The following is a 25016-nucleotide window of genomic DNA, read 5'->3' as shown; positions in this document are numbered from 1 at the left end:
TTTAACATAAACAAGACTTCTCAATGGTGATTTGTGGTGTTATTAATGTAAAGACGCAACTGAGTGAGGTCATTAGCAATGTTCCCTCTAATTTTTTCCATCCATGTGCGGAATAAATTTTGTTATATGCACGGAGGTCTGTGCGGAAGTTAGTTAATCAGTATATGGGGTCAGGAAGATATTTCCTACTATTCCAGGGTACATTTACAGGATGGTGATACTTTTACCTTCTGAGTGTCTTGAACTGAATTTCAAATGTACTCTTGACTCAACACACTAACTGTCATTATGTTCTGTTTAAAATTTTTAAATACTTCGTGGAAAACCTTTGAAAAGAACAGAATTACCATACTTTGAGACATGGGTGAGGTAATAACTTTTATCGGACCAACTTCTGTTGATGAGAGAAACAACCTTTCAAGCTACACAGACCTGAAGAATAGTTGTGGGTAGCTCGAAAGGTTGTTTCTCTCAGCATCAGAAGTTGGTCCAATAAAAGATATCACCTCACTCACCTTGTCCCTCTAATATCTGGGGACCGACATGGCTACAACACTGCATACAATGATACTTTTGTAACTCAGAAACATTCAAGCATCGTGAGTATTTAAATGGCATTATGCACCTTGGCTGTTTACAGATCTTTTCGAAATATGTCAAAGATAAATAACTATGAATCTCCTATTTGAAGGAATCTGTTAGTGATTTACAAAAGAGGGAATTAACGCTAGTGTTATGTGTTTTGTAGAAAAACTATTTTCTCATTCTCATAAATATATATTTTAATTCATCTTATAAATAGGTTACTTTTGCTTGATGCTCTATTTTCCAATATTACACTAATAAATTCAAAATCTAAGTCTTCCACTTATTGCACTGTTCATCTTTCAGATTGTTCAGTTTGGCATGAATGAAAAGGTAGGGCAGATTTCCTTTGATCTCCCTCGTCAAGGGGACATGGTATTGGAGAAACCTTACAGCGAGGCAACTGCAAGACTGATTGATGAAGAAGTACGAAATCTTATTAACAGTGCATATGAAAGGACAGTAACTCTCTTGATGGAGAAGAAGGCAGATGTGGAGAAGGTAGGCTTTATAATAAAATCTCTTATCACCAATGTCAAGTTTACTAGCTAAAATGGTCAGAATGAGCTGAATACATAGATTAATGTGCATAAATATTCACATAACAATGTTGAGTATTGGACCAATACATTCTTCAACAATATAAAGCATTTAAATGTCTTGTAATAAGTTGAGTACTTGCCAATATGCCACAAGATTTATAAGAAGTATATTGTGAACTATTATTCCAGTATCTTCATAGCTGTACTTAGGATTGTTCTGTTTGCAAGTTTTCTTGCAAAGACAAAGACAGAATTACTCTTCTGCAAATCCTACAGCTGATGGAGGGAGGAAACAATAAAACTGTCAAATTAAACATCAAGGTTCTGGAGACACTAGGTATCTGGAAGAGTATGGTGTAAAACTTCACTTTAATCTTATGGGAGATGAATGTGTTAAATTCTTTCCTCTTTTTCTCCTCCCTCTGAAATGTTTTTACATTTTAGATAACAGGACCCTCTGCTTACAGATTGGTAATAGTGCATCTTGGGGATCCCACTTCAGTTCAGGTTCCCCTCCTCCATAAGCTTTACCTCTGATCCAGGGAGACTGATCTTTCAAGGACAATACCATTTTCTTGGATGTGCATTATCTGACAGACTTATCTGCAAGAAGACAACAACTTGTATGGGTTTCTGTCAGAGTGGTAAAGCTGACTACCACCCTAAGAAAGACAGAATGTGCAGTAGTGCCTCGTCATCAAAAGGGACAGTTATAAAGTTTGGCAAAACTTTATCTGAAGTGTAATGGCCAATGAGAATACAGGAGCCAAGTGTCTGTCAATCATACTTCTCTATTTCCTGTTTATTAAACCATTGTAAGCTTTCTTGTTTTCCTTGTTAACATTTAATCCCTCTTCTCAGTCTTTCCCTCCCTATTTCATAATGTTTCATCTTTCTATGATGAAATATTCTTTTAAGTACAGTCCAAAGAAATGTAGTATTCTTCTGCTGTTGTCCTTGTCATAGCTTACGCTTCCGTTACTTAAGCATTGAATGCTATACAAGACATCACTTGCCCAAGAAGCCTGCAACCTACAGTCTTATACTACTCTTTTCTTGATACTGTACATGCTATATTCTGCAGAGTGAAACTTAGCCAGTAATAGCTTTGTTTTGTAGCTTGGACAATACTCTGAACATAACAGTCAACCTTAGACCCATTGTACCTTGTAATAGTCTGGGGGGCAAAGATACAGGAGCAACTAAGAAACTGGCCTTCTATCCATTATTAAATCCCTGTAACATTCTCCAGAGCCCTCGAGTAGCAGCAGCATTATGCTGAATCAGCCATCTGTGAGCAACAGTGGTATTCAAGGCACTGCACCTGATAATCAGAGTTTTAAAAGTGCAAAACTCTCAACTACTTTTACGCACATTGAAGCTCTTGCAGCATGAAGTGAACCTTGTTGAGAATCCCAACTCTCCTCCTAAAATGTACCAGCATAGAATTTTGAAGCACAGGCTGCCTCTCTAAGTGCTCTCCCTCTTTCATGTGAGAAAGCAAATATATCTTGTACCTGTTTGTGTAATGTCATTTGTTGCTATTTTCAGGTTGCTTTACGACTGTTGGAGAAGGAGGTACTAGATAAAAGTGATATGGTTGAACTACTTGGCCCAAGACCATTTGCAGAAAAATCTACTTACGAAGAATTTGTTGAAGGCACAGGCAGTCTAGATGAAGATACTTCACTCCCAGAAGGCCTTAAAGATTGGAACAAAGATCGTGAAAAAGAGGAGGAGGAGACCACAGATGAACAGATTGCCAAGCAGATAACAGGAGGGATGCCATTTTAGTTTTGAAGTATGCTGTGGTATAAAATTGCACAATATTTTTATTTGCATTGTGAAACGACTGGAAAACACTTCAATAGTTTGATTTAAGAACCATCTGCATATTCAAACAAATCTTTAGTGATGGTAAACAGAAGAGCAAGGGTTGACACAGGGATAAGAATACTCAGATCCGTCTTAAGCTGTCATTACTTTATAGGTAAAAGATGATCGCTTCTGAGCTGTCGGCTAAGGGAGATGTCAGAGATTGGCCTGCACTGGAACTCGAGAACTGAACCCCCCTCAAACTTCGGAATGGTTTGGATCCAAGTCCAAATTCTGTGGCAAGGTCCATTTCTAAATTTATTTAAGGTGATGCAAATTAAGGTTCCATAATATTGATCTAGAAAGTCTATATATGTGGCATCTACCCAAATGTGAATCATTTTAACATCTATATGTGTGGGGAAACATATTTTTATATGCTTAGCCAAGGGTCTAATCAGCTTACGAAAACACTCGATGTTTCTGCAATGCATCAGCTTTTTTTCACCCTCTTGCTATTTAATTTTAGTCTCCCCCCACCCCCCCACTCCCCCAACCAATTTGTTCACAGGGAACGGCCATGTACATTTACCATGAAATTGGAGACCCATTGAATAGCTTTACAGTTATGGTCATGGTTCAGTGTCTTAAAGTGTAAAACTAAATTAAACTTCTGCAGTTTTAATATAATGTGGGTTTTTTTTCTACAGGGAGCTGTAAGATATTGAATATGTGAATGCACTTTGTTCATTGTGTAAATAAGATTTCTTTGAAAGTCATTAAAATCAGAACATTGTACTTTTCTGAATACACTGTCTTGCCATTTATTTTAGGTTGATTTCTTATGAAACATTTTTGGCCCAACTCAGGTCTTTTTTTGAGCAAACTCCTACTGACATGAGTGTAAGCTTTTCCTGAGTTTATACACCAGGATTATTCCTTGTAAATGTAAAAAGTCTAGTAACCGTCTACTTCTGTCTTTGTGAAAGCACTTGAAAGTTTGTAGAGGGCTGGTGTAGATGGAATAGTTAATATATCATATCTGAACACTGGTGTCCAATCTACTTAATCCTGAATTTGTTGTTTTTCTAACCTCAATTAGGCAATAGTTCTCTGCACAGATTCTGCACACAGTTTAACACAGTACATGTAGTCCGTTCTCTAGATTACGGGTTGCATCAGTTAAGGAATTCTTATTTTTGGAAAAGTTCATTGTCAGGCTCCATCATTGAAAAGAGAAATGATTCCATCTAGATTATCTTCTGTCTCTTTAGGAGGAGGAAGATGAGGAAAATTGAACCACTGGTCTCCTTTGTGATGGTCAAGTGATCCATTAATATTTTCTTTTCTTGTGACTGAAACTTCATGTTTTAGTGAATGACCATTTAATTGGTTCCAGCAATACATTCTGATGAAAAGGTAGTATGGCAATAGAAAAGAAAACCAGTAATAGTCTCTGAGAAGAAGTCTAGGTTGGTAATGAGTGGCTTGCATACAAGAGTGTAGATTTAGAGAGCTGTAGGTAAAAGAGCTATCTCCTGTAACTTTTCTGCCCCTCCCCTCATAATGTGAAGTCTTTTAAATTGGCATTTACAAACTGGGCCAGGCTGACCATGATAAAATATTGTTCTCTGACTGTTTGGACTTCTGCTAATTGGCAATGCTTTATACATTTGTTGACAACCTCATGAATGCTGAAGACTCAAAAGTTTATAAATAACTATGATCTCATCTCTTGACTGTATTCTGGAGAGTTCTCCACATTTGGGGAAAAGCTAATTGGCAGATGGGATATGGGAAGAGCCTGTACTGTATTGTATGTGGCTAAGAAAAGGATTCAGTATCTTTTGCTATCAATCAGTGCTGGTTATAAGAACTAAATTCCCTTAAAAATAAAATTTATATCTGCAGGGAGAAGCAGCTCTCCCTCTTGTCATCAGCAACCAAATTATATGGACTAAAAAGAAAATGTCCCTCTCCCTTCTAAATGCGGAACATACAATGAGAATGTGTTTTAAATTATACCAAACTCAAGATTAGTACTAAAAATTGAGTTTTTTCTTCGGAGTTAAATAATATGCCATAGAACTGATCTCCAAATGAGAGGTATTTAAACTATTTTGCTGACACTGTAAGCAGCAGATCTGAGGGTCTGTTCTACAGCCTGTACACCGGTACACCTAACTAACTCAGTGGGAGTTGTTCTTGGGCAAGATAAAATTGGGTGTCAAAAGAGGATTAGAAGATGGTGTCCCATGTTGAGCAACCACTTCAGAAAAGTAATGGCATTTCCCAGGATAACCTTCAGTGAAGGAAATTAGAGGGGAGGAAATACAATGGGGAAGGTGGTGGAGAAAGACATGCATGCTGGAAACAAGGGAGGTTGTGAGAATATTGCTTTTTAGGAAACATTTATTTCTATGTCTAACTGTTGTGTGGGGTTTAAATACTTCAGTAATTGCCTCGGAAAAAAAATATACATTTTTATTGTAGCATGCAAAATAAACCATGTGTTGGTGGGGGAACACTAAATAATAAAGGGAAAATTGGTGTACCCCATTTCAGGATGAATAGAGTCTTACAGTGACAAAGTTGTTAAATTGACTTAGAGTAAGACACAGTGTGGGAGGAATGAGAGAGAGAGAGGAGGATTTACTTCTTTTGTCTTTGGGCATCCTCTATTGCAATTTTTTCCATATACAGTAACTCCTCACTTAGTTGTCCCGGTTAATGTTTTGTTGTTACATTGCTGATCAATTAGAGAACATGCTCGTTTAAGGTTGTGAAGTTCTCCCTTATAACAGTGTTTGGCAGCTGCCTGCTTTGTCCACTGTTTGTAGGAAGAGCAGCTCATTTGAGCTAGCCAAGCTTCACAATCATCATTGCTGTGTACAGTATTAAATTGTTTAAAACTTATTTTGTGTCTCTCTGTGTGTGTGTGTGTGTGTGTGTACTATATAATATAGTCTTTTGTCTGGTGAAGAAAATTTTTCTGGAACCTACCTCCCCCACCCCCCTCCCCCAATTTACATTAATTCTTATGGGGAAATTGGATTCGCTTAACATCGTTTCACTTAAAGTCCTGTTTTTCAGGACCATTACAATGTTAAGCGAGGAGTTACTGTACTTTGTTTGGATTGGTGCCTTTTTTCCCCCCTCCTTTGTTTAACTTGGTTAGTAACTATTACTGTTAGAAATCACCAATTTGTAGTCTCTAAGGATTATATATATATTTCTCTCCACTTCTTCAAGCCTGCAGCAATCGCTATCCTGGCTCTGTGAAAGTGATGTCACCTATCCGTAATACTAAGAGAATTTTCTTTTAGCATATATCCTTTCTCTGGCTGTCTAACTGCATGTTGTATTGACTTCCCTATTTAGATTGCAAGCTCCTCTGGGCACGGACTTAAATTAATCTGCAGTGGATGTAGTGCTGCATGTCCCACTTTACAGCCATGGTGCTTTTCACATGGTCCTAGTTCTATTGCTGTTGTGTCACTAGGATAAGTCTGGATATGTTGCACCTTAAAGTAGCATAGAGTGGCCCCAACTGGAGATAGCTGGAGCTAAAACGGAAAACATTAAACCTGAACATTATTTGACCCTCATATAACACAAGAACCCAGAGGTCACCATAGAAACTTAATGGTAGCAGCTTTAAAACAAAAGTGTGAAAAAGTACTTACAATGCACAGTCAACCTGTGGAGCTCATTGCAAGGGGATGTTGTGAAGGCCAAAACTATAACTGGGTTCAAAAAAGAATTAGATATGTTCGTCAATAGCTATTACCCAGGTTAGGAAGGGATGCAACCCCATGTTCTAGGTGCCCTACACCCCTGACTGCCAGATGCTGGAACTGGATGACAGTAGGGATCACTCAAAAATTGCTCTTTTCTGTTCATTCCCTCAGAAGCACTTGGCATTAGTTGCTGTTGGAAGACAGGATACGGGGATAGATGGACTGTTGGTTTGACCGTTGTTATTATGAGCAAAACCAACCCTGTCTTACTGCACCTGCCCCTTTACAAACACTTAAAATCACAGAGCTTTAAATGTGAGGTGGGAGGAGGGGGCTCTAAATCCACCCACTCCAGTCCAGGCTGATGCAGTAGCTATAGGTGTGCTTGTGGCTGGACAGAGCTGCAGTTTCACAAGCTGTCTGAAAATCTGTTAGAATGCTGGTGTCTTTTCCAGTAGGGATTCTGGGGATAAGGTGACCAGCTGACTCTGACATTCTCCTCCCATTCCCCTGCTAGCTGAGTGCAGGTGAAGCAAGAGAATGGTTTCAAGAGGATGGGGCGGGAAAGCATAGACCCCTCAATACTGCTCAGCCTCATTGTGTTCTAGGAGGACCAGAGAAGGGCCTGGCCCAAATTCCACCCCACCTTGTTGTGAGAAGCTGTGGTGGGGACACGAAACATCACTAACTTGAGGGGCAAAACAGAGCAGGAGAAAGGAGAGCATTTCAAGGGTGAGAGAAAACCAGGACCTGCAGTGGCTCAGAGTATGACCAGCTGAGAAGCCCCATCCCTGGGGCCTTATGTTTTTATCTGTTTTGTCTTGGTTTTTGGAAACGCTAGCAGCCAAGCCAGCTAAACCAGAGGAAGTTACAGGAGTCTGGCTCAGCATGTCCTCCTTGAGAACAACCTCCCCGCCATCCCTTCTCAGACTGCTACACTAGCCCTGCTTGCCCTGCCCTGCCAACCCCATCCCTCTGCCTCATGCAGTCAGATACGCTGCCAGGCAGATATACTTTGACTGTGATGCTCAAGGTATGAGCCTACTGGTATTTCTTCGTATGGCATCCCCTACGTATTTGGGAGATGGGTATAATAGGCTGTGCTGCTCCTTCCCCCAGGCCTGCCTTCATTCTGCCCCTTCCCTGAGGCCCCCACCACTCACTGAGTTGCTCCTCTCCTCCACCCTCCCTCCCGCGAGGTCTCCACCGCTCACTGAGTCCCTCCTCTCTTCCACCTTCCCCTCCTCAAGGTCCCCACTACCTGCCATATGGCTCCTCTCCTCCACCCTCCATTGAGGCCCCGACCACTTGCTATCACTCTTCTCCTCCTCCTCCACCACCACCCCCTTCCCCAAGGCCCCTGCCACTTGTTCCTCTCCACTCCCACACCACCCCTTGCATCATTCCTTTCCTTCAACCTCCCCACCCCTAAGGCCCCCACTGCTCACCAAGTTGCTCCTCTCCTCCACCCCACCTCCACAAAGGCCCCACCACCACCGGTCACATGGCTCCTCCGCGGCACAGAAGAGGTGCAATGGTGAGCAGCGGCTGGGAGGGCCAAGCCCTCACACCAGCCTCCCCAAATGCTGGAGCCACACGCCACCCATGCCTACCTCTAAAGTAAGTACAACATTGTGGCTGGGCATGTAGAGACATTAGGAAGCTGTTTAAGGACAGGGGAGACAATAGAATAAATGAGTTTAGCAGACGTGGTGAGGGGAGAACCAGGGAAGGAAGGTGAAAGGGGAAATAGACTGAAAATGAGAGAGGAGAAAACAGACCAACAGAAAACTCAGGTGGAGGATATAAAGACTAAAGAGGAGAAGCAGAAACAAGATAGGACTCAGAGCAGGGTAGGTTTCAAAATAAAAACTGCCAGGCTTGCAGGTAAAGGTAGAAAACCAAATGAAGGGACTGGGAGAATACAATAAAAGAAACAGTGGTACTATTAGCAGCACCTCTGTCCAAACCCGTTATGAAACATCTCAATTTTAATTCTGAAAGTGGAGCAGTGATTTGGAGGGAGGAATAGATGCATTCCCATGCATGGTTCCTTGACTATCTCCACCCAAACTGGTCCTGTGCCCTTTCCCACTGAGAAGTGGCTCAGGGAGAAAGAGGGAAGATGTCCAGGTTTTCCCTCCTTCAGGAAAAGAGAGCTGGAGATGTTCTCAACGGAACGCTTCTCAGTACACAGTAGAGGTTCTTCATCCCCAAGAGACAACTACAGATAGAAGTGCATGTTGAGAGAGAGTGAATTAGGTGATGGTGTAGGATTGCAGGACTCAATGGTGCTCTAAAGGTTCAGAATTGATACTCCAGAAGTTAATTCAGTGTGCCCATAAAGACAGCAATATAGAATTGCCTAATGTTCACCAGATGAGCGCATAAACCTCTGGCATCCCTCAGGTTTATGGCTTATTTGAAGAATTGTCCCTGGCCATTTGTTTTTAAATGGAGTCAACTGTGGCTGATGCTCCATCCTTAATTTAATCTGTATTGCAATACACAAGCAATTGCATGTCCTATAACTAAGATAGCAGGCTGTTGGGAGATTTCCATGCCAGCTATTTAAGGTACCTATTGTGATATCTCAGCACACTTTAAACTTGCTCTTATGTAGTGTGAGCTAGAAAAAGCTATGCTGGAGCTCTTAGTTACATCAGAGAGAGACTAGTAGCTGTAGATCGTACAAGTTAGTACAGTAGCATGCTCCTCTTCTTCTCTGGCAGTAGAGCACAGAAAGTTTGTCCACTCTTCCTTTAATCTAACAGCCATCACATCCACAGTGTTAGTAAACTTATTTGTCTGTGAGTCCCCTCTTTGTTTTGTATAATATTAGGTGTTAAGTCCTCATTAGCATGTTTAGAATTTTAAGTAATTCTTAGTTAACACTCAATATAGCGTTAAAACCATATTCCTCAATATACAAGATAGTATACTCAATTTGTGATCTGCTATGTAATGTTAATTTCCTTTTGCATAATTGATCATTTCAAAGAGTATAGCCAGCTATACAGTTGGCACTTTCTTGACCTTTCAAAGTACACCTACCCAGTGTCCATGGATATCTGGGTATACACTTGTAACAGGGAGGCTTGCATCTTTAAGGGCTAGGAGTTAGACAGTCCTCTTCAATTTATCAGGTCCAGCTGGGAAGGAGGTCATGTGATGCCTAAAACTGGTTGAGAGCTCAGCTGCAGGTGGGAGATTGAAGGGAATGGTATGTCCTCCTTTCAGGCTGAGCAGGACAAGGGGAAAAGCATCTAGGAGCTATTGCCTATGAGGGGCAGAGGAACTGCTTTTTTGTTTTGATATTTTGCTCAAATATTATGCTGAAAAATAAAACTGTGCCCTGAAAAAGATGTAGGCATGGCCAAGAGTTCTTCCAGCTCACCAGCTCAGCGGTTTACATACAGTGGAGAAGGGTGGGCAGCTGATTGGCCCTAGATCAAAGGCAGCAGACAGCCCAAAGCTAGAAACAACACCTTTTTCAGCACTATGTCACTTAGTGCCTTGCCGTGAATTCTTCAGTCCAAGGAGTCGCGATGTTGCACAGGGCATTTTTAATGTATTAAAGTTAAATTAGTACAGATTTAATATGGATAAAATTAAGTAGATAATTTTAGTTTATAAAATAAGTACAGTTTTTTGTCTAACGAACTTTTTAAAATTCTGACTCCCTGAATTCAACTTAATAAATATTGTAATCTTATTAGAAGTGATGGATGTTGGGACAAAATTAAATTTTTCTAGAGTATTTGTAAAGTTCTTTAAGTACTGAGTAGTACTTTGTCTCAAACAGCATTTTGGGAGGGGAAAGGAAAGAAACAGAAGGTTCCTGAAACTTTTTAGAGTTTAGGTTTCTGATTTTTTTTTTTTTTTTTTTCCTTTGGGCCTTTCTCTGGAGCTCTTCCAAGCACTTGAAATAATTCAGTTTTATGGAATGTAAGGCATATGAGTTACTTTGTACATGTGCTTCCTTTTTACTAACTTTAATATTTTTATATTCAAATCATAGGATGGGTGAGCTTACACAAGTTCTGCAGTGCAGTGCATGAATTTCATGAAAACGTTGTGTGCGATCATTCTGGGAATCACGGAGTGTGGGGGAGTCCAGGCCCTGCACCCCTCTTCCTGGGATCCACTGATACTCTCAGCCAGCCAGTAAAACAGAAGGTTTATTGGACAACGGGAACACAGTCCACAACAGAGCTTGTGGGTACAACCAGGACCCCTCAATCACTTCCTTCTGGGGGAGCAGGGAGCTTAGATCCCAGCCCTGGGGTTCCCTGTGTTCCTCCACCCAGCCCCAAACTGAACACTAAACCCACCCAGCAGGTTCCATGCTGCAGTCTCCGTCCACGTTCCTGGGTAGAGGTGTCACCTCCCCCTCCCAGCTCAGGTGACAGGCTCTCAGGTCTCCCATCCCCAGGTCAACACTCCCCCCTCCCTGCTGAGTCACATCGTCACACTGGGACAAGTTGGTAAAGGAATTTAAAAGATCACGTGCAGTATGATTCCTGAATAGGTTGCTAGTGACCTTTGGTTCCTAGTTCACTTGATGTCAATATAGTATTGACTCCTGAAAACACTCTTATTAAGAGGATACTTGCCATTTGTATTTAGATTTCCTGTTAAAGGTCTGAAAGTCAAATATCAGTGTCAACATTTACTGTACAAAAGAGTAGAACATGATTAAATTTTCTTTTATTACGAATAGATTCCGCTCCTGGCACATAAGTACTATACATTCAGTACAGAATAACACTTCAAAGACGCACAAGATTTTTGCTGTTGCTGCTGTTCACAGTTTGATGAAAACAGGACAGCCCTATTTTCAAATGACTTTCCATCCCCATTCTACCTCTTGTACAACTTTTTATAGAAGACAAGTTTTGTTTATTTAGACAAATCTAGTGATCTCTGTATTTAAACTTTTAGGCCAAAATTCTAAAATTGGATGCCTAAAATTAGCCTCCTATATACAAGTGGCATGATTTTCAGAGGTGCTGATCTCCCTCAGTTCCCACTGAAGTCAATGGAAGCTGAAGGAAACTCATCACCTCTGAGAATCAAGCTACTTTTTCTCCTCTCTCTATTTTTTGGAGAAAGGAGGATGGATCTTAAATATGGATATATAAGACTAATTTTAAAAATCCAGATTTGAGAATTTTGATGTAGATTAGTGTGTGTAAAACAGAATTTCTTTATTCATTGATCTCTTCCTCATCATCTTCAAATGTTTCCTCTCCATCATTTGCCGTAGCTTCTTGGTACTGCTGGTACTCTGAAACCAGGTCATTCATGTTGCTTTCTGCTTCTGTAAATTCCATCTCATCCATCCCTTCTCCTGTAAACCAGTGGAGGAAAGCCTTTCTCCTGAACATGGCAGAGAACTGCTCAGAGATCCTTTTGAAGAGCTCTTGAATAGCTGTGCTGTTGCCAATGAAGGTGGAGGCCATCTTGAGGCCACGGGGTGGGATGTCACAAACTGCCACTTTGACATTATTTGGGATCCATTCCACAAAGTAGCTGCTGTTCTTGTTTTGGATGGCCAGCATCTGTTCATCAACCTCTTTCATGGACATGGGACCTCGGAATACTGTTGCTACTGTTAAATATCGTCCATGTCTTGGGTCACAGGCTGCCATCATGTTTTTGGCATCGAACATCTGTTGAGTGAGCTCTGGAACAGTGAGTGCTCGGTATTGCTGACTGCCTCGGGCTGTCAAAGGAGCAAACCCTGGCATGAAAAAGTGAAGGCGTGGGAATGGCACCATATTTACTGCCAGTTTTCGAAGGTCAGCATTTAGCTGGCCTGGAAAACGCAATGATGTAGTTACTCCACTCATTGTAGCAGACACCAAATGGTTTAAATCTCCATACGTTGGGGTGGTGAGCTTCAGGGTGCGGAAACAAATGTCATACAAAGCTTCATTATCAATGCAGTAGGTTTCATCTGTGTTTTCAACCAGCTGGTGGACTGAGAGTGTAGCATTATAAGGCTCCACCACTGTGTCAGAGACTTTTGGAGAGGGCATGACACTAAATGTATTCATTATCCTATCTGGATATTCCTCTCTGATTTTGCTGATGAGTAGCGTTCCCATGCCAGAACCCGTTCCTCCTCCAAGGGAATGAGTGAGCTGAAATCCTTGCAAGCAATCACAATGTTCGCATTCTTTTCTTACAACATCAAGCACTGAATCTACCAGCTCTGCTCCTTCTGTATAGTGTCCTTTGGCCCAGTTATTTCCTGCACCTGTTTGTCCTGAAATAATATAGGATAAAGGAAGAAAATATTACTGATGGGGTTTGATGGTTGGAGACTTAATGATCTCAAATCACATACAATGAATTGTTCTAAATTTGTGAGCTAGTAAATCAAACTCTTTTGTCTTGCTCACAAATATATACAGAAGAATTACTAGTGGCATCTTTTGACAATGAGTGCATAGAAAAGTATTGCTAATTACCGTATGTTACCTGTGATTTCTGATGGACCCTGTAGGGGAAATTAGGTTTTCCAAATATTAACTGAACTTTGTCTTTGGTTACTAAGTTCAGTTGAATTTACTTCCTGACTTTCTCTCAGCTTGGATAGTGAAAATTAGCTAGCCTGTTTCTCTATTGTTTATGGTCATGTCTAATAATTTCAACTTTTTAGTTCCCATTCATAAACAATATTTGAATTGTAGTCTCTGCAGAGGGAATGGTATTCTTTTAAAAATAAGCTGTTTCCACTGAAAGATTTAAAAATATTAATGAAAACATTGCTTTTATTTCCCTAAATGCTTTAAAACCTAAATTCCTTTTAATGTTCTAATCTGATCTGAAACTTGTCATTTTAATGTATATTTTGTGATCTTTATCACAAAGGTGCCAGATTAAAAAACTCAGAAACTGAACCTCTCTATACATCCGCAGAAGAGTTGTAGCAATGGGCAATTTTAGAGCAAGTTTCACGTGTTGCTTTGCCCATTGTGCCTCGTCCGGGCATCCCTGGTGTGGATGGCCCAATTCCAGGCATAGGAGGGTGTGTTTCAGTTTCCATGCCCATTAATTTATTTTTCTTGACCTTGGCCTTGTATCTGCATCTTGTATCCGTACTGACTCCAGTGCAGAATGAGTGCAAAACACAACTATCCTCATCTGGCACTGGGGCCGGGGGGGATGGGGGGATTGATCGACACCCTCATTTGTGGCCTTTAAATGTATGTGTGGTACCTTTTCCACACAGGGCTGGAGACTGAGCCTGCCCCACTCTCACCCAGCAACAATGGCTCCTGACCTGCAGGGATGAGCCTAGCTTCCTGTTCCAGTCATTGTGACATGGCACATGGGGTTGTGTGGTGCTGCGACCCCATGTGCCATGTAGGGTTGCTAACTCTCCAGGATTGCCCTGGAGTCTCCAGGAATTTAAAAATTAATCTTTCATTAAAGATTGTAATGTGATGAAACCTCCAGGAATACGTCCAAAATTGGCAACCCTAGCACCATGTCACAATGCCATTCATTGACATTTGGCCTGGCTGCTCCTCTGGAGGGGCAGCCCTGCCAAGCCTGAGTGATGCTGCAACCCAGGCACCATGTGGCAATGCCCAGAGTTGGGGAGCCAGGTCTAGCCCCACAGGACAGGAGCCACTGCTGCTGGGTGAGCATAGGGCAGGCTGATTCTCCAACCCCCACCCCTCCTCTGGGTCTCCCCTCTGCAGCATCATGCAGGGATTAGGGTTGCAGTGCCAGGGCAGGGGGTGCATTATGGGAGGTCAGTGCCACCTTGGTGGGGCAAAGAAGAGGAGTGTATTCATTAATACATTGCCTCCCTGCTTGCAAAACATGGCTCTACCACCGACTGGCAGTATTTTACACACAGTTTCTCACTTTACACTGGTGTAAATGACTGTGTGAGATCCAGAATTAGGCCCTAGATTTTAAAATTGCAGCACTTCATAGAGAACTGGGGGTTTGAGCTTTACTTTGAAGAAACTCTCTTGTTTTGTTAAGCTATTTTAACAAAACTTGAGTTGTTAAAATGTTTACTTTTGTCTTATGTTACTGGAAGCTTTTGTTTATATTCAGTGAATTCTGTCTCTGTATTTTGTCTTCTCCAAAACAGATCTAGAAATAAAGTTGACTCCTTGCTGTAGAGGCTTTTAATACCCCTAATCCAGTTTATTCCATAAACAAAAAGCTAGCATTCGTTCACATTTAAAAGCTTGCTTTTTATAAAGAATATGATGCATACGCCACCAAATCATAGACACAAATCTTTTAAATTAAAGGATGTTAATGTTTCATGTGGTTACTGGTTTCAACCAGGGAACACAATTTCATTTGAGGATGATGTTGACCTTCTGAAACTGGATTTTATGCCAAGATACGATGCTATATTTAACTTGATGTAACCAAAACTATGTTTCTTTACTTAAGTGATTGGCCTGAATCAACATGTTGGTGTTAACAGGGGCCAAAGGTCTGATGTTGCACGTTACTGAAAATGTCCTAGCACAGTGGTTCTCAAACTTTTGTACTGGTGACCCCTTTCAAACAGCAAGCCTCTGAATACAACCCCCCTACCCCCTTATGAATTAAAAACTTTTAAAAATATATTTAACACCATTATAAATGCTGGAGGCAAAGTGGGGTTTGGGGTGGAGGCTGACAGATCGTGACCCCCCACGTAGTAACCTCATGACCCCCTGCAGGGTCCAGACCCCCAATTTGAGAACCCCTGTCCTAGCAGATACTGAGTGCCCTCAACTTTCGTTAATTTCAGTAGGCACTGAGAGCATTCAGCACCTCTCATTGCTGCTCAGCAACCTATAAGATTGGGCCTCTAACTTTTTCTCAGCTTATATTTTCTCTCTCCATGCCATATATACACCCGCTGTGCATACTGCAGCCCATCAGGCAGCACGCCAGCAAACAGATACTACTGTGCTATATATTTTGTAGGATCCTAACAAAAGATTCTAAGTTTAGTATCTTTCTCTGCAAATTGTCCCAGGAGTACCAGTAGCAGAATGTGGCTCAGAAATGGGAATAGTGATAAAGCATGAATGGAAACAAAACATAAGTAGAGAAATTGATGGAGAATGGGAATGAAGCATAAAAAGGCAAATTGCTCAGGAAAGATAGGTGCATATGATTTGTTCAGTACAAAGAAATTAAATAGAAAAGATTATACTTATTTTCCCTCCTTTGATGTAGATAGTTATGGGTATCTTTTGACCTTAGGAGCACCTATTTCATCTCATTGAGTTGGTAAATCTGTGACAATGCAGAGATATGATCTCATCCTGCTCACCAATAGGAGACATTTTTAGCTTCGAGTGAAATAATGCAAACAAATAAATGCAGGATTTTTTTCCATTTACTTTTGTAATTTTAATCTTGTAAACAAATCCAGTGCTATGAAAACTGGTCTCGTAAAGGATGTATAGAGGGAACAAACATAACCTACTATAAAATAAACATCTGCCAGAAGGCTGTACATTTTTAAACTGCATTTGTCTGATGACAAAGTATTAAACCACAGAAGGAAAAACAAAAAGGCTCAAGTTGTAAGAAAACATTACTTAATCTTTTACTTAAAATATTGATATTGGAGTTGATTTGCCTATAAATTGCTCTCTCTTGTGATAGAATATTAAATCGGGGGACTTTAGAAGATGTTTTGCTGTATTTTGAACATTCTGAATGATCAGTTTCACATTTTCTTAGATACAATAAATTGTTATAGCTTATGAACTATGATGCAAAACTTTGCAGTTTATTAGGCTCAAGTAGATGCCCATCAGTTTGCTCATATAGAATGTGGTAAATTATAATTTACCACCAAACACCATTGTGTTAGAGCAGGGGTGGGCAAACCTTTTGGCCCGAGGGCCACATCGGGGTATGAAATTGTATGGAGGGCCAGGTAGGGAAGGCTGTACCCCCCCGCACAAACAGCCTGGCCCCACCCCCTCCCACTTCCCACCGCATGACTGTCCCCCTCAGAATCCCTGACCCATCCAAACACCCCTGCTCCTTGCCCCCTGACTGCCCCCTCCTGGAAGCCCCCCCCCCAAACTGCCCCACCCCGGGATCCCACCCACTATCCAACCCTTCCTGTCCCCTGACTGCCCCAACGCCTATCCACATCCCTGCCCCCTGACAGGCCCCCGGGATCCCACGCCCTATCCAATCCCTGACCACCCCAGAACCTCTGCCCCTTCCAACCGCCCCCTGCTCCCTGTCCCTGACTGCCCCCCGGGCCCCCCCACCCCTAACCACCCCATCTGTCCCCCAGGATCCCCTACCTGTCACCGCTACCCGCACATGCCACGACAGCCCCCTTATTATGCCACTCAGAGCGGCAGGAGCTCGCAGCCCCGCTGCCCGCACAGCAGCGGGGGAGGGGGAACAGTGGGGGCGAGGTTGTGGACTAGCCTTCCCGGCCCGCGGGCCGTAGTTTGCCCACCTCTGTGCTAGAGCCTACTGGTCAAACACAGAGCCTACTATTAAGGTTGTGGAACAATGCCCACAATCAGACCCAGATTTCAGTTGCTTACAACTTTGCCAAACTGTAACTGTTCAGGCAGAAATTTTCCAGGGTGGATGTCTCCCCCAGGCTGAATTGTGTTTGGAACATTTCAGCCAGCATTGTACAGCCATTTCTGAGAACGAGGCTAGGGGGAAAATACATTGTTTTGCCCATGTTAAAAAAAATTCTGGCAACCTTTTCTTTGAACAGCTCTAGTGCTCCCATGCTTTAACTGTGGCCAGGGTATAAGCCTTTGAAAAAAATCAGTTTGCATATGCTCAGAGATTTGATTTTTCGCAGCTAAAATCTCTGAAAATTCCATCCTCAGTGAACATGCTCAAGTCTCTCTCAGCTCCTAGTACTGACCATAATGTGCATGTGTCATCTCCACAGAGCAAATGAGCATGTTCCAGCCCTGTGCTGTAACTCTCCCAGGCACAGTGGGAGCAGGCATCAGAACTGAAAGGGTACTCTCGCACCCCCATTGGCACCCTGGCAGCTTGGAGGAGGGCACTGATTCAAACGCAAAGGGAACAAAAGCCGGACTGGGGAGAGGGAAAGGAATAAATTGGAACAACGAGCCTGCTGAGACTGGGACTGCATGGTGGGGGAGGGGCAGAGAGAGAGACTGACTGGGACCTGGTGGGGAGTGGCTAAACTGGGATGAACACTGGTTGGGCAAAGAGGCTAGGACTAGTTTGGCAAGGAGACCAGGAGCTGGGGAAGAGGGTGAGGAGCCTGGGAGACAGTGAGGGAAAATGGGGCAGGGAGGACTGGGAGCTAGTTGGTTGGGGGATGATGACACTGAGATTAGATAAGGAGCTTGGGGGAGGAGGGGTGACCAGGACTGGCTGGACAAGGAGACTGGGACAAGGAACCAGTGGGAGAGAGGAGAAAGATCTACCAACGGTCTTCTCATTCCAGCCCAATACTATAAGCAGCAAGCATATGAAAGAGGAATTATTTTCCTTGTGCTTATTCATATTTTAGGTCAATAGGATAGTTAATGTAAACTTTTACTCCCACTGACTTTAGTGGAAATTAAAGTCAGTGGAAATTTTGGGTGTGCAAGGAATGCAGGATCAGGCCCGACATGCACAGAGAAATCTAAGGCATTTGATGCACTTTAACTCACCTACTCTAGCATTTTGATGTGCTACAACTATAAGTTCTGACTTAAAAAAAGTAAAAAGCTGAGTTTAGGAGCAAACCCCTCCCTGTAAGCATGGGTCTGAGATACACCAAATACAGAATCACCAGCCTCTGCCACAGAATCCTTTGTGGGGCCTACAACAGATATAAAATAATAAATAAATAAAAAGACGGGGCGGGGGGAGCTTTATTGGCTTTTGACACGGTAGATTTCCATTTCAGTTCTAAGGCACCCATTCACCAGATTTCTAGGACAGTGCCTGATGCTGGCAGCAGGCCCAGCATGGGACACCAATTGATCACATGCTCTTAGCTCATTGTTAGTTTATTAGGAAGAGAGTATAATGTAGTGGAGGGCTGTTCAATAAATTTTTAATTTATTTTGCTGTGTTTTGAGATGGTTCCAGGCTGCAAAGTTCTGATTCAGACATTTCAGAAGTGTAGGTGAGTACATTTTCATGGGTTTGGTTTTGCCCACTATTGAAAAAGGGAGCGGTTGTGAAGTTTGGGTTCAGAAACAAAGTGTTCCAAAGTTTCAGGTTGTTTGGATCTGTGGTTTTGGTTCAGACCCACCTCTGCTTACTGTAATTTAAAAGCATTTTAGAGGAACAAACACACACCCTTTACTATAATTTCCAGGAAGTTTAATGTCTGGAAAGGGAATGAGGATATTGTTACAAAAGCAGTTAAAAATTTAAAGGCCTTTGAAAGTGTATTGCCTCTTATTCCCCTCCTCAGTTGCAAGGTCTTGGGGTTTGTTTAGTTTTACACTACCAGCCTAATATTTGTCTTTCCTATGCTTGTGTTTGACAGCTTCCTTATGTTGACAAAGCACACCAACTTGTATGTTGCAACCTAACAATAATCTGGGGAATGGTTTTGTGGTTAAGGCATAGAACTGAGAACCAGGAGATAGCAGTTCTAGTGACAGTTCTGCCTGGACACAACTTACAGATGCGCTAGTTCTCTCATCTGTAAAATGGGTCTGATAATACTCTCTAACTTGAAAGGGGGTATTGTGAAGTTTAACTCATTAGTGTTTGTAAAGTGCTTTGTGAACCTCAGATGGAAGGTGCTACAGAAGTATAAAGTTGAAAAAAATTCTCACTTGATGGAATCTCCCTGTTTGCTTTCAGAGTGACAGTTTTGTCTGGTTTTGAGCTGGTTTCTTATTTTACTAGAAAAAAACAACTACACCAGTATGTGGTTGTACCTCATCTGCTTTGCACATAGTTTGTCTTCCATTATACTAGACTATATACTAGACTATACTGCACACTGACCTACTGAAAAGGTAAGAAATTCCACGGTCGGTGAAGAATTTCATGGACATGGAATTTATATAAAACTCTGGTTCCAACTAATAGTGGAATTTGTGAGAGAGAGCAGTTCCCTTTTCCCCCCTGCAGAATTTCCCTACCCTTTTAATGGAAGTACAGGGACCCTGTAAATTCAATGAATATAGCACAATTTAGAGTATCCGAAAGTCATGGGAAACATTTAGTATGTTTGTGTAATTGAGAAAATTGTCAGTGTAATTAATAGAGCAATGTTTGACCCTCTTTTGGATTTTTGGACGACTGATATTTGGATAATTGAACTGCACTGTTCAGCTACCAAACTTCTTGTTACTAACGGCTGCTCACAGCTGTTTGAATAAAAAAAAAAATGTAAGTTCTTCTGTCCCCTCTATCCCAAAGTACATTTTGACAGTTAATTTCTTGGTAATTGAGCACATGTTTTAAAAGGAAAACATGATATCCACATACCAAAGATGAAATTATCAGGTCGAAACAGTTGACCAAAAGGACCAGATCTCACACTGTCCATGGTTCCTGGCTCCAAGTCCACTAAGACTGCTCTGGGTACATATTTCTGTGCTACAATAAAAATTAAAGACATCCTTAGTATACTGATTTTGGCTAAATTCCTTCTATTATATTTCTTAATATATAAGCAAATTATATGACATAATATGTAACATTCTTAGCTTGCTCGTGTATCCTGATACAACTTGTATTCCTATAGGTGTCTTTCCTCTCAAGCATTATAGGAAAAAATCACTTCTGGTTTAGCAGCTGACTTAAAATCCTTTGGTTTTTGTCATATTCATCCATCTAAATTACATTTTAAAAACTGTTCTTTTACCAGTTGATATCCATATATGCAATTATCTGGTAAAATACAGGTTATATGTTCTTGGTAAACAGTTTATCATATATTACATGAGTAGAGGGTCTTTTTTCAAATAATCCCCAGATATTTTATAAATGTAAAGAACCACTTACATCCACCACTGAAATGGAACCACTTCTGGGAGGTGGAAAATAGCCGCTGTTTAACAGCGCACACCACCACTATACAGTACAACAGTTAATAACAGGAAGTGAAAAATGTCTTACCCAATTGAAACTGTAGGGGGAATTTAGGTAGAAAGAATTACCCGATCTGAAATTTGACTAGAACAACACGCTCCCGCACTTTGCAAAAAGGGCCAGGGATCTTGAATGTGCATGAGTGATCCAGATATCAGTTTTTCAACCCACAGGGAGGAAACATCTTCAGCAGCACATTATCCACTAACACCATGCTGGGGTACTGATTCCCAGCATCCAGGGAACACTGCCATCTTAGTGAGTCACCACCACTTCCCATACCTCCTGAGGCCCAACCCTTCTTAGCTTCTGAACTCGTAGTCAGTGTCAGCGTACGGGGGTGGGGGGGGAGGACAAGCTCACATTATAAACTGCTTAGTGTCAGTCAATCAATAGACACTTTTACGTGACTTAATCGTATGTTCACCAGCAAAAACTCCTAGCAAACAAAAAATAAATTCAGAGCTGTTTGCACCATTTCCTTCCTGCTGCCTACAGCGAGGGAGTCACAGCAAATGTTAGGATGGGTGATTGATTGGAAGACAATGCACGCATGTCTAATCAAGTTTTGTAGCTGAAGCTATGAGTAAACCTTTGCTTTCTTCACCATTTTAACATGCCTCCTCTCCCAGTTAGGGAATCACACTCTCCTCGCCCCTCCTAACCTCCTCCGGCGATGGCAGCACACTTACAAGTGAGCTGTAGCTCACGAAAGCTTATGGTCAAATAAATTGGTTAGTCTCTAAGGTGCCACAAGTCCTCCTGTTCTTTTTGGGAATACAGACTAACAGGGCTGTTACTCTGAAACTTACAGGATGATTCATTATAGTAGACATTGATTCTCTCCAGCTGCAATGCTGAATCACCAGCGTAGCCTCCTGCTGGGTTGATGCCATGTTCATCACTGATCACTTCCCAAAACTTAGGGAGGAACAGAAAAAGGGAGAGACACTTGGTTAAAGGAAGACGTTAGCAGATGTGTTTTCACCAAAACAAACAAACAACCCTGTGTCTCCTTCTTTCACCAACGTCAAAATAATCCAAACCCACCCACACTTGGCAGGGATTGGGAAGCCCTTGGAGGCATGCGTTGCCCTAACAGCTGCCGGATTCTTGGCATGTCTGAGAGCTGCGTCTCTGAGCCACGCCCTGCCCCTTGCCCGACCAGCAGAGAGGAGATGGGGTGGGGATGGAGAGAGACAAAAGCCCGGCAGCAGATCTACACCAGGATTTAAAACCAAACTCAACAAACGGTTAACATCACAAACTGTTTGCAGGGCTATTTTACTGGTTGTTGCTTTTATTTTTGCTGCCTTTCTTTCTTTGATCCACCACTCCGGTTAAAAAAAATATTTTTTGGCCGTTGCTTGTAGTTTTTCAAAAGCCTTTTATGGTCACAAGAAGGAGGCAACTTTTGCTAATTTTCCAGTTCTCTAGTCTTTATGCACCGACCCCAAGACAAGTCAGAGTCCAAACTTTTTGTTGCGAGAAAAACACCCCCTCTAAATGGCTATAGATATCAGAGGAAAATCTACCCATTATCCCAGAATTTCTCAAGATAAAAACAACCTAAGGCAATGACACACCTTGCTGCTTTGCAGAACTTTGCCTTGTGCTGCTGAAGGGCTTAAAAATCAGCTGTGGTACCATTGTGCAACAAAACACAACATCTTCAAAAACCACTACATTTCCCTACATGCAATTCTTAGGAAATACTAAGTGAGTGTACTGTTTAGAAGAGGAAAAGATCTCTTACCTTAGTTCCAATTTGGTTTCCACACTGGCCTGCCTGGATGTGTACAATTTCCCTCATTGTGATACTTACAAGTCTCTCTCTCTCACACACACACACTCTCACTCACAGGCTCTTTGCAGAGTTCGGCTATGTGCAGTGTGTCTCTCTGGCTCAATGAGTGTTTTATTGGCTCTGGGACTGTGATCTTCCCTCCCAGCTTGGCTCACTGTGCACTTCACTGCAAAAATAGCCAGCCCAGGCTGAGCAACTGGCTTTGGCCAGCCTCCACTGGGGCTGGATCTCTGTGTGAATGGCATTTCATCTCATCTTTCATTTCTGGTCCAGAATGATGTCAAGGGGCCAAGAGCAGAACAGGCTAACACATTAACCATTTGGGAGCTTGCATTTTCCTTACTCAAAAGTGACTATTTATAATAGACAAGATAAATAAAATAATACCAAAGTAACAATAATTTATGGACATAATAATTTAATGATTCTTAGCATTTATATAGTACATTACTCTCTGCCTTCCAGTCACATCAAACTTGAACACAGGTGACTGTTTACTGAGAGCAGGTTAAATATTTTTCCCCCCAAGTTTGGTGGCTGCATTTTCATAATACTTTTTTTAATTTTAACGTTAGATAAGTAGGGAAATAATTAATTGCTCTGGCATTGTGTGATTAGTATCTTAGCACATACCTGCACGTTTGACATTTACAATAAAAGTCCCAAATATTTCTTGCATGGAGTCAGTTCACTCCTACACAAGCCCACATTTTGCTTTTAATCTTGACAATAGTTTGCAAATATAAGGTTAGTTAGCTTCACAACACCCCGGTGAAAGAAGTGCTATCCTAATTTTACATGGGGGAAACCATTGTCTTCACGGGGATATTTGCATGAGGATGGGTTTGCAACATCAGGCCCTAAGCATCAGCGCTAGGATTGGAATTCTCAGTCACTCCTGATACCACAGCCTGTGCTCAGACCGCTAAACCATACACCACTTACAACAATCATAATCTTGCAAATCTTTAGTTATTTTTATATCTCTGTTGTGGTTAGAAGCCCTAGTCATGGACCAAGACCCTATTGTGCTAGGCACTGTACAAACAGAACAAAAAGATGGTTATCTGCTCCAAAGGGCTAACAATCTAAGACAAGAGACAACAGATAGATGAGTGAGTACAAGGCAACTTTGAGGCAATATTGGCCAGCATGATGGCAACTTTAATCCAAATAGCTTCCAAAAGACTTTATTAATTGCACAAACAAATCATTGTATATAGCCACTAAATGTACACGTGCTGGCTATAAGTAGCAGCTACTCAAACAAACAATTATTAGGTGCCAAACCTTCTTGCCTTATTCCCACAAATAGTTCCATTGTAGCCATAAGAACTATTTGTGTGAGCAAGGAGAGCAGAAATTGGCCCATTTGCAGGCGTTTTCCAAAAGGTGAAATATGCACTAGTGTGCAGCCTGACTTGAATTAACCTAGAATCTCACTCCCTTTTCCTGGTATGAGTCTGCTAGGCCCAGGGGAAAACATTCCAGCACCAACTTGGCAGTGATTGAATGTAAACATCCTCACTGCTCCTCTGTCATCCATGTTAATGTTTACTCAGCCTGTAGTCTGGTTAAAGGCAAATTATGAGATTCAACCTCCATTTTAACGTGTATATAGCTGAGGTACGTGCACTCCTCTGAAGTTGTTCATAGCTTTGATCCTGGAAGGGGCTGACTGCTCCATCCACCAAAGACCTAAGAAATGTGTTTAAGTACTTGAGTATAGTCCCAATTCCTTTAAATTACGCAGGTGACCAAGGGCCATGTTTTAAGATGTTTATGTGCCTAAAGATGCACATAGGTCCTTTGAAAATCCCACTAGCCAAATAATTGATTGTGCTTAGGCATTTTTGAAAGTCCTGCTAGGTACCTATCTGCATCTTTTGGCATCTAAATACCTATAAAACTGTGGTCCTAAGTGCTTTGTAGGATTGAGCCCCAAGCTTAAGCTCAAATAAATTGGTTAGTCACTAAGGTGCCACAAGTACTCCTTTTCTTTTTGCGAATACAGACTAACATGGCTGTTACTCTGAAACCTGTCATCTTTTAAACAGGGATTACTGTATGAACATAATCTTAACTCGCTATTATAGATGTATACCTATTGCAATTTTATAATGATCTCTTTCTCAGCTACCTTATACCTATAATTTAAATTAAATACAACTAAGGGCTGTGTTCTCCCATTTATTTTATGCCTAACAACAATTATAATATGAATTTTATATCTGCTGCATGCAGAGGACAACAGGGCTCTAACTATCTTGTTCTAGCAAAGTTCCCTCAGACATTTCAGAACTGTCTCATACTTTGGCTTCTAATAAAATTGCTATCCCTTCTTTTTGTAATAGTTATCTGTACACTCAAAGTAAATATAGTAAAAGCTGGTCACATGTCTTTTGGCCAGAAGATACAGCCCCTATGCTCCTCACAGAGCTGACCCTTTGAACACTCATCTCATAT

The 25016-nt window shown here is 41.6% G+C and overlaps 2 protein-coding genes across 2 annotated transcripts in view; one reads left to right on the top strand and one right to left on the bottom strand.

Moving 5' to 3' along the window:
- Positions 1–3750, top strand: part of AFG3L2 (AFG3 like matrix AAA peptidase subunit 2) — a 43892-nt gene extending 40142 nt beyond the window's left edge. The window contains exons 16-17 of the mRNA XM_077810463.1: positions 892–1086; positions 2679–3750. Of these exons, the coding sequence (XP_077666589.1) occupies positions 892–1086; positions 2679–2921 (438 nt within the window). The 3' untranslated portion in view covers positions 2922–3750. The remainder of the gene's footprint in view (positions 1–891; positions 1087–2678) is intronic.
- A 7692-nt stretch (positions 3751–11442) lies between these two features.
- Positions 11443–22565, bottom strand: TUBB6 (tubulin beta 6 class V). Its single transcript, XM_077809066.1, has 4 exons — positions 22500–22565; positions 21556–21664; positions 20138–20248; positions 11443–12956 (listed from the first exon to the last, which is right to left on the bottom strand). Exons 1-4 carry the CDS (start codon positions 22554–22556, stop codon positions 11893–11895), a joined length of 1341 nt encoding a protein of 446 aa, XP_077665192.1. The 5' UTR covers positions 22557–22565; the 3' UTR covers positions 11443–11892.
- Positions 22566–25016: the final 2451 nt, after the last annotated feature.

Source organism: Eretmochelys imbricata, chromosome 2, assembly GCF_965152235.1.
Source record: "Eretmochelys imbricata isolate rEreImb1 chromosome 2, rEreImb1.hap1, whole genome shotgun sequence".
In the NCBI taxonomy this organism is placed as follows: Eukaryota; Metazoa; Chordata; order Testudines; family Cheloniidae; genus Eretmochelys; species Eretmochelys imbricata.
The sequence above is the reverse complement of the archived record's forward strand: the minus strand, read 5'-3'. Positions and strand labels throughout refer to the sequence as shown.

Coding starts and splice junctions, on each gene's coding strand:
- TUBB6 (XM_077809066.1), bottom strand. CDS start 22,556: ATGAGGGAAATTGTACACATCCAGGCAGGCCAGTGTGGAAACCAAATT. Junction 21,665..22,499: donor GAAACCAAATTGGAACTAAG/GTAAGAGATCTT, acceptor TTCCTCCCTAAG/TTTTGGGAAGTGATCAGTGA. Junction 20,249..21,555: donor CTACTATAATGAATCATCCT/GTAAGTTTCAGA, acceptor TTTTTATTGTAG/CACAGAAATATGTACCCAGA.